Below are 17,520 nucleotides of genomic sequence, written 5' to 3'. Positions count from 1 at the left end.
CCTGAAGATCACCCCCTTCAACTCTTGTTCCAACCTGAATATCTAGTGAGCTTGGTCGAGTGATGGTGCTAAATCGCCTTCGTAATTGCCAAAAACACTGAGTTCTTGGCTGTGCAATCAATTCAATTACATGACTATCATCCAATAGATGATTTCTGACTGTGTAACCAGTGAGACGCTGGATATGTACAATCTCTGACTCGCGAAAAGTTCGACACAACGATAACCACAAACTATTTTTTATTTGTGCACGGAACATTGTTGCTCTGTCTGTTCATCCTTTGCTTCTGTCAAGACTACAATTGCACCACAATCCACCCTGGAATCCTCGATGACACCTCTGAAGCAAATGGTTAATTCTGTTCGCTGAGTGTTTATTGTCCAAACTGAAAAATAATTTTCTATCAATTGGAGTAATGATTTTTTCACTCGGTTCCCATTAATTTTTCCCTTCAACGGCTGCAGCCAGGTCGCTTAGTGAACCCTAGTGCAAGTGAAGTAGTGTGAATTACAAAGAAAAGTCAGTATAATTTACTGAACAAAGGGACGCCAGTTTGGATATCCGAGGGATCAAATCATTCTCTTGTCTTAGAAAAGAATTAAACAAGGAACTCGGATGTTGTCAATCATTGTCTTGGCATCATAAGATGTGAGTATAATCAGTGATTAGAAAAAAAACGTCAGGTGTGTGATGGCTCTGTACTGGGGGTTGCGTTACTAGGAATTCAGTTGGGTCATATTGTAGCTTATTAAAATCCGAGGAAAGTTGTGGGTGTTTGTTCGTACATTTAAGTATTTACACATTGAAATATTAATTTTTATTGATTTATTTTTTCTATGTCATGACTATAATAGTTTGTAATCTTTAGATATAATTCGTTTTACCAAATTGGGTTCTAATGCGGGTTGAAAATGTTCAAGGTCATGCGTATCGGGCAATTGGAGTAGCTGTGACCTTTTTTCAATATAATCATTACGTTCTGATGTTATTTAAATCCAATAAACTCAAGTGATTTTAAATTATAGTCTTCCTTTCTCGTATGAACATTTAGTTGGTGATAGTGAAAGAAATTCGTTTTTTTTGTTAAACATTTAGCAATATGCATTTTGATGATTACCTCCTACATTATTTTTTTTTACAATATATAATCCATTGTTTATTTAATTTCATTAAGACGTGGGGACAGTACTTTCTGAACGTTATCTACATCGTTTTTAATTTCATTTTTTATCTCTAAAGCCATGTCATTTTATCACTGGCACCTCCAAAAATTGTACATATATTTTTTAAAATTAAAAACAGCAGCGAACGTTTGCAAACAGCTTTTTTCATCCGTATTGAGACATAAACAAATAGAGGAAAAAGTGGAAGAGATGCTGACATGTCACATCTTTCACTACCTCGCAAATAATTGATTAATCACAAAAACTCTTCGAAAAAAATTGAAAAAATTTCTGAATCTTTAAACCCTAATTTTATCGTGAAGTAATGAACTTTCGCGATAAAAAACTCGATTGAAAATTATATTGCCGATCAGCCGTTACTCCAAGAGGTTTTTCCGAGAAACAGTTGAAAACATGAACCGCTTGAAGTAACAGCTAAATGGCAGTGTAATTTCCAATCAAGTTTTTCGTAGGAAGTGCTCATTTGTTGATCATAAAAGTGGGCTTAAAAAATAAAACTTTCGGAAAAATTGTGTTAAAGAACCTTGTTTTGATTGATAACCTCCGTGCGAAATATTAAAAGATTTGGCTTTTCATCCCTCCTTTCACATTAACGTTGAATAGCCACCGCTGGTCGTGGTCCTAATTTCTCCCTCCATTCACGTCTTTCGGAATATTTATTAAAAAGGCTCCTTGAAAACGTTAGGAATTTTTTTTACTTAAAAAAATACATATTTTATGATTTTTGGGAATCCTGCAGTGACAAAAAATCAGCGTGAGCTGTTACCCCTTTTTAAAGAATCAACATTTGAAAAATCAAATGGAAAACCAAGTGGACTTGTTAAATAATATGAAAACAATTCGAAGACGAACTTTAACTTTTATTTACCGCACACAGAAAGTCTATCTTTCTCCTATGACCTCTCGAGATCAACTGACTTTGCGACCAAAATTTTCACACTCTGGGCCCAATTGACAATAGGCCCTTGTTCATTCCTTCCTCTCTGTTTCTGTTTATTCAAACCATTCTACACATTTCGATCCTGTTCTGAGCTAAACTATAAAATACGGACATGAACTGAAAACAGTTATGGACATACGATTATTTCTTTTGTCCACACATACCAAATACAAACCAATACCAATACAAACAAACAACAGAATCTGCAGGATACTCCCAATACAAACAAACAACAGAATCTGCAGGAAGAAGTACATCCGGGTCGTAAATTGAATCTGGTTTTCTCTCTGATTTTCTCAGAAATTTGTACTTTGCAAATTTGTCACTTGATAAACCTACATCATTATTATTATCCTTGCTTCTATAAGATAGTTGAGTGAAGTTGAGTTGTCAGTTAGATTAGTGGTTAGTTGATGTTCTGAAGGAGTCTGATGTACTAATCATCTGACAGAATATCACTGATCGGCCCAACAATTTTTCGATACAACGTTATCAATTCTTATTTTCTGGTGCTAAAAAATTCCAATATTTTTCATTCGTTTCCCGGAGATCGTAGAATACTGAAGTAATCCGTGTTCTTGTACAACTGACGAGAGTATCACCCTTCCTCCCTTTCTCTTCAACGACTCTAGTCTCCTTCCACGGGCGCGCTCAGTGGTTTCACCTTCTGTAGCACATTTCAAGCCCAGCAGTGGAAAATAGATCATCCTTCCCCCCGTGGAGACTTGGTATCTGAGCCAATCAGGAGGGTGATATGTGGATTTTATGATGTCACTTGCACAATTTTCTTTATCAGGCCTCGGAAAAGGTGATTTTCTTGATGTGCAGGACTCAGAAAACAGTGTTTTTCATGGGTAAATCTAGAAATCAGACTTCCTCCTGGGTATTTCAGGATGTTTTTGCGATAATAGTTTGTAGACGTGGGTACAATTACTTTCAAGTAAACTTCTCCTCAGAAACTATTAAGGGGTTACTCTCATGTGAACGCATACATTTTACCACTTTTTAGGAAATTTTTTTTTTATGCGACAACAAAATTCAATCATTTTAATTTTTTAATATATTTTCATTTGTATTTTGAAATGTACAAAAATTTTTTTTTTCGTTTTTTACATTTTTAACATATATTTTTTTTAAGTCAAAGTAGTCTCCAACAAAAAAAGATAGTTCACTGGTCAAGGTGATAGCGGCTGTTCATGTTGTCTGAGATAAAAAAATCGAATGGATTATTATTCAGTAGATCTGCGGCTATCGTCCCTACCAACTATAATCAATTTCATTAAAAAAAAAAAAATATATCGAACTTCAAAAAAAATCACGAAAATCTTGTTCTTTTTCGTTAAAAATCGTTTAAAAAAAATATGAAAATATCTTCGAAAATAAACAATTCTGGTAGGGACGATAACTATAAATGAGTAAAAGAACATATGTAAACTTTAACGCAATCGGTTGAATACTTTTTTTTCTAGGACCATGACAGTTTCAGAAAATGATGATTCGAGAAAAATACGTTTAAAGTTTAAAGCCTGGTAGACAGTCGCTTACGACACGTCGGCGACTATGAGCTGTAACTTATCAAATACTATGAATTTAGGTCTGAATTTTTCACAGCATGTTTTCAATAGCTTTTACTGTCAAAATATTTAAAAAAAATCGATTTTTCGAAGTGATCACATGAGAGTAACCCCTTAACACTTATTTGTGTATCTGTGAATTTACAAATTGAATCAATTGAAATAGTGATTCCACTGGGAGTAAAATAAAAATAAGTTTCCATTGAGAAACGAAAATAAATATATGATTCAACAGTGAACATTAGACTCAATGTATCTGCTATCTATGATATCTAGCACCCGATAAGCACTGCTTTTGTGTTTCGTCACCATACGACCAATATTGGGCCACCACCAGCGGCCAATAACCGACCCCATATCCTCTACCCTTCCATATTCTGTTGTAAAATTCATTAGCCATTGATTCTACCCTGAACTTTTAGTAATATCCAATGTTTGATACAGGTGCGAGGAAGTCACAGAGCTAGAGACGCAACATCGTCAAACATCTACAGCGATAATGGGAGTTGCCGAGGATGACACACCGTCCTCGCTAACGACACATTCAAATGTAAATGCAAACAATCTTCACCAAGACGGTAAATATTTTGACTTTTTTTCAACAGGCCATCGACTTTAAAACCAGTTGGGAATTGACCATGATCTAAGCTTGGTTAATCCTCAAGTTGTAAGACTAGTTCAAGACTGGATGTTAGGTTTTATCTCCGCCTGGACATAACGTCCTACACGAAAAAAGGATTGATTTTATGAATCTTGCTTCTCAATGCTATAAACAATGGTGGAGATATTTTTGAAAATGTGCTCCTAATACAAACCTCACATGGACGTACGTTCTTTTTGAACCCTAACACACTTACGTCCTTGAAAAATCTTAAACACACTTTTTTAGTTCAACCTGAAATTTATAAAAATTATTGTACATTATATTGGATTATGGACAGGGATTTACTAAATAATATCAAACGATTTGGATTTAAATTTAAATTTTTATTATCGCACGCAAAAGGTATATCTTTTTCTTATGATGTCTCCAGAGCAACTCACTGTTAGTGATCAAAGTTTTCTCATTTAACAAAAGGCTCTTGTTTATTCATTCCATTCTGTTCCTCCTCTGGTTCTTTTTCTTAAAACTATTCTAAATATTCCTAAACTGCTAGACAAATAATGATTAAAAAATTACGCGACCAAAAGTTTTTCCACCGTATTATTCTGGGGAATTTTTGGCCAGACTAGAGAAAAAATCTATTATGATCATTAGTGAATTTCTAGAAAAATGTTCGATAAGAATTTAAGCAATATAACCTTCTTGTATCCTACCATTTGTATACAAATTAAACCGACCAGGTTGAAAACTGTTTGATAATAATAAAAAAAAAAATATTCCTGAACTGTTCTGAGAAAAACTATAAAATACTGACATGGACTAAACACAGCTATAGACAGACGATTAATTTTTGTCCACACATACCTTGCACTCTCAATACATTCATTTAGAAAAGATTTCCTAAATTTTTAATTCAAGAGTTTTCATGACTTCACCAAAAGTAAAACTTGACGCAAGGGAAAGTCGATTCTTTTTTCGCAAATTTTAACGTGAACAATGAGCTCTGTCCACCTTTGATTGATATCTGAACTTCCGGTTTAGTCGTAATTCATTTTTATTTTTTACTGCCGATTCATTTGCTTTGATTTTTTTTTAATTTGCGGTTTATTTTCAAAATTTGGAAAACTGCAAGAAGGTTATTTTGAGGAAATTAATTGGATATTCTTAAATTACCAAAACTAGAGGTTTGAACGGTTTAACATTAAGAAAGGAGAGTTTGCATTCATTTAGCATCAGCAATCTCAAAAATAACTGACCATCTTATATTAAATAATTGAATCAAGCTTCGGTAAAGCTCCTCAGTCCAAGGTTGGAAACCACATTTGGACCATCATTAGTTCTATCAACTAATTTCATAAGTTCGTAACCATTTTGTTTGTCTCATAAATGGGACTATGGAAACCCTAGATAGAAACTATTCCACACCGAGATCCTACAAATGTTGAAGTCATTTTGCGCGATGTGGGTAATAAGCTGTTGATTTTTATTACGACAGCTGAATTGAAGACGTCAGTTTCTGAGTATGAGCAGCAATTCTTATTTTAATTTTATGCTCTACTAAATTATTCTGTATTGCCCGTCCTTTGATAGTGAAATCAGTCGGTCTCAATGCGTTGAATAAAAAGTATAATATACAAATCATTACGCTCTTTTCAACTTTGAAAGGTATAACATCAGCCGGTGATGTGTCGACCAATTTGAACCAGCATATTGGAGGTAGAAGAGACAATGGAAGAACTATCATTGTAAATACGTAGAGTAGGTACCAGTGATCTTGCCACCCAGTTTATCTCTTCACATACGACTTCATCTTTCATCTTATCCTGATATAATACTTAAGCCTCATCAGTCGATTGGCCCTTTCGGTGACCTACGAGTCAAGTGACAATTAAAAAAATGTTTAATGCGACATCGCTGAATCCACTCTGAATGACTATCTGGTATTGTATTATCTCTTCGGACGACAGTTATTATATACTGAATGCTACCAATCTCTTCAGAACCACCAAAGACGTTCGTGGGTGGAGTCAGATGCTCGAGTTGAACCATTATCACAACAAGAATTACATAAGGGGAAGATCTTGGTCGTTATACAGATGCATATGCTTTGAAAATCGTACAACGAAATTCGTGTAATGAATGACCAATGGGACAAAGAGTTTCTAGAACAGTATATCGAGAGATGGACACGTCAACATCCCGCCCAGTTCTCCTGCATGACAATGCCAGACCGCATAAAGCAGCAATTCTAAATGGAATAAATATTCAGTAGAAAAGGTTACACCTTTAAATATTACGGGATAGAGTATTATGCGAAAATTTTACTGGAGAAAATATGTTGAGGTGTGATAGGTGTTACAAGACGACAAAAACCTGGTTTGTTAGCGGCCTAATTGGTCATATGTGGAGTTTTAAAGAAATTAATACTGGAGAAAATCTTTTTAAACAAAATATTATCGGATAAAGCGTTAGTGGACACAATATAACAAAAAATGATAGCATTATATAAATATACGGTAATAGAGACACGCAAAATCGTGAAGCGTTTTACATTTTGCACATGTAAGACGGGAAATTTGGTATAGTTTTTCGCATGTTGTTATGTCAAAGACAATTCTGGAGAATTTTTGGATTGGGTAGAAAGGGAACTAGGATTATTCTCGAAGGAGAAAAAAATTTTTTTTAATTATGTGCTTATTCTGTAATCTGACAGTTAAGATAATATTCAGTAAAAATTATGGAACTTACGCACTTTTTCAGTGAACTCTCAGGAAAAAGTTCAAAACGTTTCAGTGAAACATAGAACGTGCGGTGAAAAACTGCGTAACTGCTTCGTGGATTTTACTGAATATTGTTTTGACTGGCAGATTACGGAACAGGCACGTAATTTTTAAAGAAATTTTCTCTCTGTGTCGATATAATTTTACAAGAAAATTTTATTGAAAAAATGAATAGTCCAGATCGGGATTCGATCCCCAGGACCTTCTGATTGCGCATCGGGTGCTCTTTCATTGTTCAACCAGGTTTTTGATTCGGAAAAACACTCAGTATTTATAATATTTACAAATAGCGAAGTAATTTTTCATAGACAATTCAAATAAAAGTTATGGAACTTTCAGTAAAAATCCCGTGATAGTTTCATAAAATTTCCTACAACTGCTTTGCCCCCGAATTACGAAAAAGATACGTTATTTTTATTGAACATTTCTCTCCGTGTAGAGTTTAACTGTCACCAGGAAAGGTTGATTGTGTCTCCGAGTGGTGGGAGAAGTTAAGTTGAAGGGAGATCGAAGGAGTGGGGGGATCGAGGCAGATCATTTCTTGGCAAGGACTACAAACAACGGTTTAGTCCATTGTTCAAGCTCGGACTACCACACCTGGCGGATATTCACTCGTTTTCCAATCCGCGTCAAGAACCTTGGTTTTCCTTCAACCATTTTTTGCATCATACAGAACTTTTGTTTGACACTTTCTTTTATGTCTATTGATTTTTCAAAAATTATCAGGGCGAAGCACTACACAAAAATTTTGGTTGCCCCATTTTTTACAAAAACTTATTTTTACCTTTTCCAGCAGATTCCATCAATTGTTTCAAAATCAAAACTAAATTTTTATGAACTTGTTTAAATTAAATTTTCAATTCAATTGACTAGAGTTGAATTTCCATTTTATTTCTTTGAATGTTGGCAACACAATCAAATCCACTGTACATCTGAGGCTCCCATTCGAGTGCATCAGTGCCACCAACACCAGGAACTGATCCTGAAAATTTTTAAATATCAAATCGTGAGAATGTGATTATGGGACCATTACTATGCGCGTATTTTCTTAACTATCGACTCGAAAACTATGAAATTTGTACCATTAAAAAGGGCATACACGATTAATACAGTCGAACTAAGGCCAATATTCTAATTGTCTTCTGCTCCAGATAATTATTAAAAATCATTCGAGAACTAGTGTAGAGAGAGTTGTGTTGTGTATATGTATGTAGATATGTAGATACCGACTCGAGTCGGTTTTGGAGATGAACATTGAGAGTCAAAATTTTTTCTTGCCCGATGCCCTAGGCGTCCCGAAATAAATGATAAGACGATACGAGCGATTGAAAGCATAGATCTAGATATGCCAAAGAAATGAACCACCATAGGTCTCCTTTTATTTGAGGAATTTCAACACCGGTGAATTCACTATTCTGAGGAAAAGTTTTGTCAGGAAAACAGAAGCAGAGATAAACACAAAGAGAAACAGAGAGCACACAATTTTTTTCAACCACTTTTTACTGAATATTTACACTCTTATCTACAATATATGCATGCACATCTTAACAACTAGTATTAACAAACTTTTGTGAAAATATATTTACCACTTACTTTGAAATAAATCTCTAGGTACCTCATGGACTCTCAAGATCATTAAGACTTTGTCAGAAAGAGTCACGTGATCATAAATTACTAACATAAATAAACTGTTGAAATAATGGTTTCACTAGAATCAAACATAATCACCACCAACAATAAATCAACTGCACTAATTGGGTGTGATACCAATCAACAATTATTTTCGTTGCAATCTGTAATGGCAGTTTGAGGTTATGTATCCATTTTCAAATAATTCCAACCGGGCCTGAAGTGGCTAATTAATTTTAGTTGTTGCGTAAGAGATTATTAATTCTCTCTCTTCTGACACTCAGTATTTTCAGAGATTATTACTCCATTTACGAGAACACGCAATGTTTATATATGTGGGAGGACAATCATGAAAATGGGAGAAGTGACAAAATGTGATGTTGAAAAATACAGGAATGATAGCTTTGTGAGTACAGTGGAACGAGAAAAAAAAATGAATGGAAAAGGCATAGCGATAAGTTTCCTGGTGGGTATTGTGTCTGAGGCGATAAGTAGATTTCCTTCAGTGCTCGTTGTTGACTAGTAGACCTCCTAATGTTAGTTACTCTGCACTCGTCAGTGAAGTAGCAGACGTCGATGTTCGTGCTCAGTGTATGAGAAATTTAATTTACAATTCATTCGATATAATTAAAAATTATCGGTTTTTAATGTAACTGTAATGTGATACACTGAATCAATAATATTGTTTTAATTCTCTGGATGTCTCGTCTCGTTGATTAGGTCACGGTATTTTTGGTGTTTTGTTGATTTAGAGGCTTTTTGGTGAATGTGTTGCTGAGGAAAATGAGAAATTTGAATTTTTCGGTGTGAAAATCGAGAAAGCGTTGTAAACCCGCATCGGTGAAGCTCGTCTCGCGCAAGTGCACGTGAATTTGTGAAGTGACTGAACCTTTCGAGAGGGATAGAAAGTTAATTTTTGTTTGTGATAGTGGATCAGTGACGTTTAGATTTTTTTAAAAATTATTTTAAGCGTTGGAACCGGGCGGTTTACTCCGCTTGTGGGAAATGGGATTTAATTGAGTATAAAATATAGTAAATTTACTTTACTAATTTTCTTTTATTTAAAAATGGCACGAAGAAAGGTCTGTCGTCTACAAATCTCTCTAGGGGACTCTAGGCTGATTACAAAGCTAAAAGAATATTTGTCAACTGATGAAGGAACTCTGTTGCTTCGTCCTATGAAATCATTGTTTGTGTTTATGTTAAATAAGGGGGACTCGTTGGAGCCTTCTAAGTCTACGTATTTATCTGATCACCTCGATACCGCTGGATACAATAATATTAGAAAACATTTATTGAAAAGATTATTATTGGCTACGGGTAGGGTAGATTCTTATTGATTTATAGTTTTTCATTTCGTAGATTGTGGCTCATGTTGTATTTTAGATTTAGGTTTATGAATGAGGAGGTGCCGTATAGATGAATATCATTGACGGAAACGCAATTTATATTTTGAATAATCGATGTTTATCGGAAATGCACTGAACCAACGCCGCTTCGCAATCTATATAAGAAGACGTTTTAAGTGAATATAGCTAAACCCAATTGATAATGTCGACGTGCTGCTGAGAACAGATTTTTTGCTTATCCGTTACGCAAGATAATTTTTTTACTTTTATTGTTTTTTTTTAATAGAATTTTTAAAGTTGCTATACTGTTTTAGTACTTTCGCAGATTATGGAAAACTACTCAAATTTTTTGGATGAATCGATTACATTTGAAATTGTATTTTGTTTTAAATTTAATTATCGTTTCTGTTTTTCGAAAAAAAATATTTTCAATATTTTCGTTGCATTCGAAGAATACAATCAAAATTTTTTATCATTGGACGTAAAAAATGAACGATTTTTTTGAGATTTTATTCTCTTATTTATTTATAAGAAGGAAATGTTTTAAAAAATATGAATATTATCCGAAATTTAATTTACATAATACTGACTGCGGGTGGGTTTTTTCGAATTCTAGTCATGCAATTAGTTAAAAATTCCGCGACTGAAAATATTTAAAAGAAGTCTATCCGGTCGGTAAAATACCAACATGAGGATAGAGCTGTGTAAGTAACAGCCCTTGTGAGGTTTTTTACCCTTCGCGAGAGTAAATGATGTTGGTGAATAATTATATCAGAAGAAATGTAAACTTATGAAGGCGATGGAATGAAGATAATATGCATTTGAAAAATTATTCTTAACGTATCACGATTCATAAATTTATGATCGTAGTGTAATCCAGTTCAGAATATGTCTGGGAATTAGCTCATCTGAGTAAGATCATAGAAGAACTGAAGTTCAGAAAGAAATAAAAAGAAAATTGAACATGAAAATGCTGGTGGGAGAGGCAGTTGAATAAAAAAATGTACAAAAATCATATCCTCAATATTATACGTCGAGCTCAGTAAACATTAACTCAGTAATCATTAATTTGTAAATGAATTGACATTCCTCAGGTTTTCGCTGACCAGACGATTCAGATTTTCTTCAGTTCTGTTCTCGATTTCCTTTTACGCCGAAAAAACTGATCGTAAAATGGGCGATGTAAAACATAATTTACAAGATTTTTCAGCACCTGAACGATTACTAATTGATTATTGATAGGGATTATTTAAATAATGTGAAAACGATTTGACTATGAACTTTAATTTTTTATTTATCGCACGCAGACGGTATATTTTTCTCCTATGATGTCTCCAGAGTAACTGACTCTTAGTGACCAGAGTTTTCACACTCTGGACCCATTTGACAAAAGGCTCTTGTTTATTCATTCGTTTCTGTTCCTTCTCTGGTTCTGTTTATTAAAACTTCAAAACATTCTCGCACTCTTCTGAGGAAAAATATAAAATACTGACACGGACTAAACACAGCTATGGACAGACAATTAATTTTTGTCCATACATAACACACACTCTCAATAATTACGATTACGATTTTCAAAACTTAAATTACATCTCAAAAAAATTGAATTACGAGATCCGACCTCGTAATTTACGTTTTCCCACATTGTAATTTACGTTTTGAAATTGTCATTTTCCTTTTAAAAATCGCAAATTACGTTTACAAACTTGTAATTGAATTTTTTGAGACATAATCTGCCTTTTCATAATCGTAATTTTCGTGCTCAAAAATCTCCTGCATTACGTTTTAAATTTCGTATTTTACAGTCTATTTTTTCTGTGAGATCATCGATATTTATATGATCTTGACGAACGTCCTCGCAGTTCTTGATGTCAAGGGTAAAATGGGACACATAAATCAGGTGACAACGAAATGAGAGGTCTAGCTAGTAGTACATTCATGATGGCATTGATGATCCTGGCTAGTATTGTGGTGTGTGTACAGCTGACTCGAGTAGGAGGAAAGGTGAAAATTCGATCGGGTAAAAACTTACTCGAGGTCATACGTTAGAAAGCATTTCAACAGCTGGCGACATAAATTGCTGCTTTGTCTTTTCAAATCGGCGTTGGTTTAGTGTATCAGATAACCAAAGAAAACAGAATACTTGTAGAAAAGGCGGGAGAAAGATAACATTTACCAGACTATCAAAATTATCTGACTATGGTGGTATTTTGTAGCTTGATGACGTTCTCGGATGATGCATTACATCTGTATTTTATTACAGCTAATCACTCGATGGTTTTAGTAAATATTTAATACTGACGTTATCATCTTGATACTATTTTGTAACTTAAAGTAGCTCTGCCCCCAGGTCGATATTTCATCGAGCGGATAGGCGGCTTTAGAATATTATTTTCAATTGTCAAATTTTCCAAATAATTATGTGAATAAAATTTGAAAAAATTCATACATACTCAGTACTATCTAAATTGAATTTCGTCACAAATTGACATTTCTCTTAACAGTTCCTTCGTATAAACAAATGAGACGTTTTTACGAAGCGTCAAAAAATTCCTTGACTTTTTCTACGTCAAACGATTAAAAATTCAGATTTTAATATTTGATTACAGGAAAATTCCAACTTTCCCATGAGATACCGTATTAAGTTCTAATTTTTTAACTTTTTTTTTGAAAAACAGACACGATAATTAAATTGAGGAAAAAATTACGATTTCAAATATGATGGAGTCCCTTTAATAGAAAGTATGTAACGTTGGCCATCAGCTTTTTCGGGCCCACAGTTAAGCAATGCATATCAAATTATATATATATATCATCTAATAATAATATATTATAGTTTATTATATTAGAAATAGGATTTGAATTTTTAAATCTCAAAATTGAGTTTCTATTTTCTTCTTTCCTGGATTTTCCATCAGTAGATGTGATCATTGAGATGAAGATCTCGATCATGTCCCCTGGTATTATCCTCTTTACGAACAGCAACGAGATTCTGTGATCTATAGTCTTCAACCCCTCGGATCAACTCCAACATATCAAAGTCAAACAGTTTTAAAAGACCTGAATAAAGAATGCGTAGTAACATTCGATAAATTCCTTGAAAAAGGCTATAAATACAAACATATAATTGATTAATCCCTGAATATATCAAGAAAACCCAAATTCTTAAATCCAAAATATCTACACTTCTCTGTACATACATGTTCGTAACTTTAACTAAGTTAGAAAGATTCCATTCTATTCTAATCTAAATAATGATCACCTTCGATTTAATTTCACGTCTAGATCTTTATTCAGTTTTACACATTTACTTTCTAGTCAAGGATTAATAATAATAATAATAATAATAATAATAATAATAATTCTAGCTGGGTTCACGATCCGATGTGATTTTCCCGAGAAACCGTTTGAGCGTCTCTTGCCCTACCCTTGGTTCGTTCAGGGTGAGAGGTCTGCTCCTAAGAGAAGAAGGCCCTTTTCTCTGTGGGATTGTCCACGTGTTGGGCCGTTTAGGTCATAAACAACCCGGGTGTTTTCCGTTATTCCCCGAGAGGTTTACAACAGGTCAATTGTTCGAGTTGATGTCAAAAATATTTCCAATAATTCGAACGCAAAAAGTAGTACATTACGATACCAGTGCGACGGGGTGGTAACGAGTATGACATTGGCTGCCAATTACATCAGTTAAAACACCTCGTGGCACGTATATCCGAACTATACTTTTTGTTAATGGTGTTACGTTCAGGGAGTGGCAAACTGTGCCATTTTTCGTTTACAAGTTTTGACTATTCGTTTACAAGTACACGAAAAAGCACTTTTTGACATGGGCTGTATTAGAAATAAGATAGTCATGATGATTCAAACGTGTCAATGTTATTTTATTCTCTTTTATTTTATACTTTCGAAAGGCACAACTGCTCTGGTTCGTTTCCTCAAAGGTACTTGCTAAAAAGATTAAAAGGCCACAACACCCTGGACCTGATGACTCACATTAACAATTATTGGAGCTTACATTTCGAATGTTTATCAAAAATTAATTTACAGATGGATTGAATAGGTCTTTTTACGATTTGTATTTTTTTTATTCTGGTGTTTCCACTTGAGATTGGGTAAACATTTTTATGAGAGAAAATTTTAGGAAGTTTGGGGCAGGATGGGTGTGTTCTGTTGTCTTGGATCTAAACAGAGGTGCATGAGTGGGACCATTGTTGATGAGAGACATCAGGTCCAGGGTGTCGTATCCCTTTAGTCTTTAGGTTGTGCCTTTCCAAAGTATAAAATAAAAGAATAAAACGGGATTTACATATATAAATCATTTACAATTATCCCATTTCCAATAACAATTAGTCCCACTCATGCACCTCTGTTTAGACCTAACAAAAAGGACCATACACATCATACCCCAAACTTCTCAGAATTTTCACCCATAAAAATGTTTTCCAATCTCAACTGGAAACACCAGAATAAAAGAAATACAAATCGTACAAAGACCTATTCAATCCAACTATAAATTAATTTTTGATAAACAGTTTGAAATGTAAACTCCAATGGGCTGAACGTAGCAGCAGTGACAAAAAAGTTTTTTTCTCAGGCTTTCTCAATCTTCGAATTTACCAAAGGGTAATGTTTCATAATACAGCAAAGACAAATCATACGATTTTGATCGCACGTGTGGAAGTACCTTTCGTGAGTATATTTAGCTACGAAGGTATCGTTAATGACCTTCTTTGTAAACAATGTTAAAAGGTATGAGCTACGGCTACCAAACGTACACTCATTCCACGAAGCTTGAGTTTGTACAAAAAATTTCGACTTCAAGGAAACCTGAGTCATGACGAGGAAAATGAAAACAAACCATTGCATACGATTCAGCAAAAAAAAAAAATGAGACCGTAGTCGTCTCGATTCCCGCAAGCGGTAATCAGTTAACTCTTATGCCTCACGAGAAGAGAGAATAGAGTGGCTTATCGATGATTCGTTTGTAACGATATTATTCATAACATTGTAGGAGCAACGATTCTACGAAAAACTATTATGTCAACCATAATAAAACGATCGTAACTTTTATTGGAAGTATCACCATCATTAGAAATTAATGTACCCCGCGTTCAATTGATTTAATAGCTTTCAGTTATCGGTGACAAACAGAATAAAAAGTGAGGAAATACAAATATCAATGGACATTGCCCTTTACCAAAAAGTTTCACTGGCAATTTGAGTTCAGACGGGGAGGAAAAATATCGTTAAAAAATTAGTATAAAAATAAGTGCGCGTCCATCATTCTCGTGAAATGATTGATTTTGTAATCGTGAATTTTAATTTGTGATTATTTTTTTTCAATTTCAAGAAAGAACATTGTCTGACGTTTGACAATCGCTGTGAATGATTTTTTATTCTGTGGCTTTACACTGGACTCGTTAATAAAGGATCGGCCAGAAATGTCAGTTGCATCGACCAACTACTGGTTACAACAACATTCAACTAAAAATGACGAACTCATTAGAAATAGTTCACCTTCGTGCTTGTCATCGTCTAGTCAAGTTCAAGTGCGCCCTGATAAAAAGTGCGAATTGAATGTTCCTCTAGACTGTAATTTTACATCGCATATTACGTCCAGTATTATGACTATTGATAACAGTGATAATGGAAGTGGTGTGGATATTTTGGAGGAATGTAGAGAACCTGCAACGAAAACAGCGCGAAGGTTCAGGTGGTTCGGCCGGTTCGGTCAACCCGTTATGAGAAAGCCAGGTGAATGTTAATTTTTCTTTATTTTTTTATTAATTATTTTTCACGTCAGGTGTACTGACTTGTGATTGACGAGATTTTCGTTTACGTTATCACATTATTACTTAAAAGATTTTACGCATTCCCTGACGGATCGCTCGACTATTAATCGATCTCTCCTCAATTGATCGATTGAGGATCGACAAGCAATCGAATATCTATCGACTAACGATCGAAAAGCACTCGGGTAGCTATCGACTGAGGATCGATTAACAATCGAAAAGCGATCGACCATTAACTGGCAATCGACTGCCTGTCGACCAGCACTCGATCATCAATCGATCGATCATCACACCTAGTCAACGATTCACGATCAACTAGTCATTGTCGCATTCGTCGGAATCACTTTTTCGGTCTAGGCGTGAAAAATATCATTAACGTACCTAGAACGGCGCACTGTCACTGCGCACCGGTACGATTAAAGTGGTTTTAACGGACAGCAAACAGTTAATCGCTGCCGAGATGGAAAAACGCTACTTCATTTCCTAAAAATAGATTAAAAATGGCTCAAAAGGGACATCAGTGAGGACAATTTATTTTTACCTACTAATCCTCACTTTCCTTCGTACGGGAATTGGCATTGGCCCTTTCTCGAACTGGAAAAAGTGAGGATCACCACGGAAAAATATCGTTCATGACTAGTCTCCTAGGAATTTTTACTCGCGTCGCATGTCGATCACACGACCAAAAATCCCTGACACTCGTTCTGAAATATCCTAAAACCCAAAAAATATTTCTTAAGAATAATCCAAATATAATAATTAATAATAATAATAATTTATTTTCTTTGGTGTTACATTTCAGTTTTACACCTCTTCCTTTCTTTCTCCATTCTTACACTATATAATCTCTTTCTTTAAAATTATGATAGTAATAATAATAATACGCATAATAATAATAATAATGTTGTTGTCTTCTGATTCTTTGGCATAGGGTGGTCTCTTTTATATCATCGTACCGTACTATGTTGCGGTCCTATACCCTTAATCAAAATATAATTTAATAATATTTCAATTGTTCGTAACCCACAATCTATATTTTCTGCTAAAAAAGCGACTGAAAATTTACATCAAACAACGGCTCTGATTTTATTATTTATTTTCTTATAACATATTTTAAAAATTTGTCGTATCAAATTAACCAACTGCTTACGCCTCATTGCTATATCTACTCATGCCCTCTTTGTTCGTATGAAAAAGAAAAATTGAAATGGAATTTTTCAATAAAAATACGATATGCAATGAGTGTGCATTAAATAAACTGAAATTCTGAAAATGTTAATCAGGAACTCAGTGATAAGCCGTGAGTTGAAGACGTTACTACCACGACTAGTGAAAATAAAAAAATTAGAACAACTAAAACGCGACAGTTTGTTGTGATTCTATTGAGCGTTATGCCAGTAGTTGTACTTCCTTTTTCGAAAGTCGGTCAAAGTATGTTCGATGTTGGTGACCACGTAGCGGATCGCATGGCGGGCGTACCCCGTGTGTGCGTTTTATGTGCCGGAGAGTCGTGCAGCCGATATATAAGCCTAATGAATGTTATTTCAAATGTTGTAACTGTTCTTTTCATTCAGTTTTCTGTATAACAGTACATTTTTCCATGATTCTGTCCGAGTTACGAGAAATGAGATGAAACGTTTTTCCTGCTCATCTCTTTGGGAATCTCCTAT

General features: G+C 34.5%; 1 protein-coding gene across 5 annotated transcripts in view; it reads left to right on the top strand.

Annotated features, from left to right (window-relative positions):
- The first annotated feature begins 7 nt into the window (after positions 1–7).
- The window catches only part of LOC135164365 (serine/threonine-protein kinase tricornered), a 31,204-nt gene continuing 13,691 nt past the window's right edge, over positions 8–17,520 (top strand). Inside the window, exons 1-2 of one of the 5 annotated variants that reach the window (XM_064124632.1) lie at positions 8–649; positions 4,144–4,277. In XM_064124632.1, the coding sequence (XP_063980702.1) occupies positions 648–649; positions 4,144–4,277 (136 nt within the window). In that variant the 5' untranslated portion in view covers positions 8–647. Of the gene's footprint in view, positions 650–4,143; positions 4,278–9,259; positions 9,745–15,408; positions 15,813–17,520 lie in introns of those variants that run through there. The other 4 variants (XM_064124634.1, XM_064124631.1, XM_064124630.1 and 1 more) reach the window with 4 other exon arrangements.

The sequence above is a fragment of the Diachasmimorpha longicaudata genome, chromosome 7 (assembly GCF_034640455.1).
Source record: "Diachasmimorpha longicaudata isolate KC_UGA_2023 chromosome 7, iyDiaLong2, whole genome shotgun sequence".
Taxonomy (NCBI): Eukaryota; Metazoa; Arthropoda; class Insecta; order Hymenoptera; family Braconidae; genus Diachasmimorpha; species Diachasmimorpha longicaudata.
Note: the sequence above shows the minus strand (reverse complement) of the source record. Positions and strands in the feature narration are given on the sequence as shown.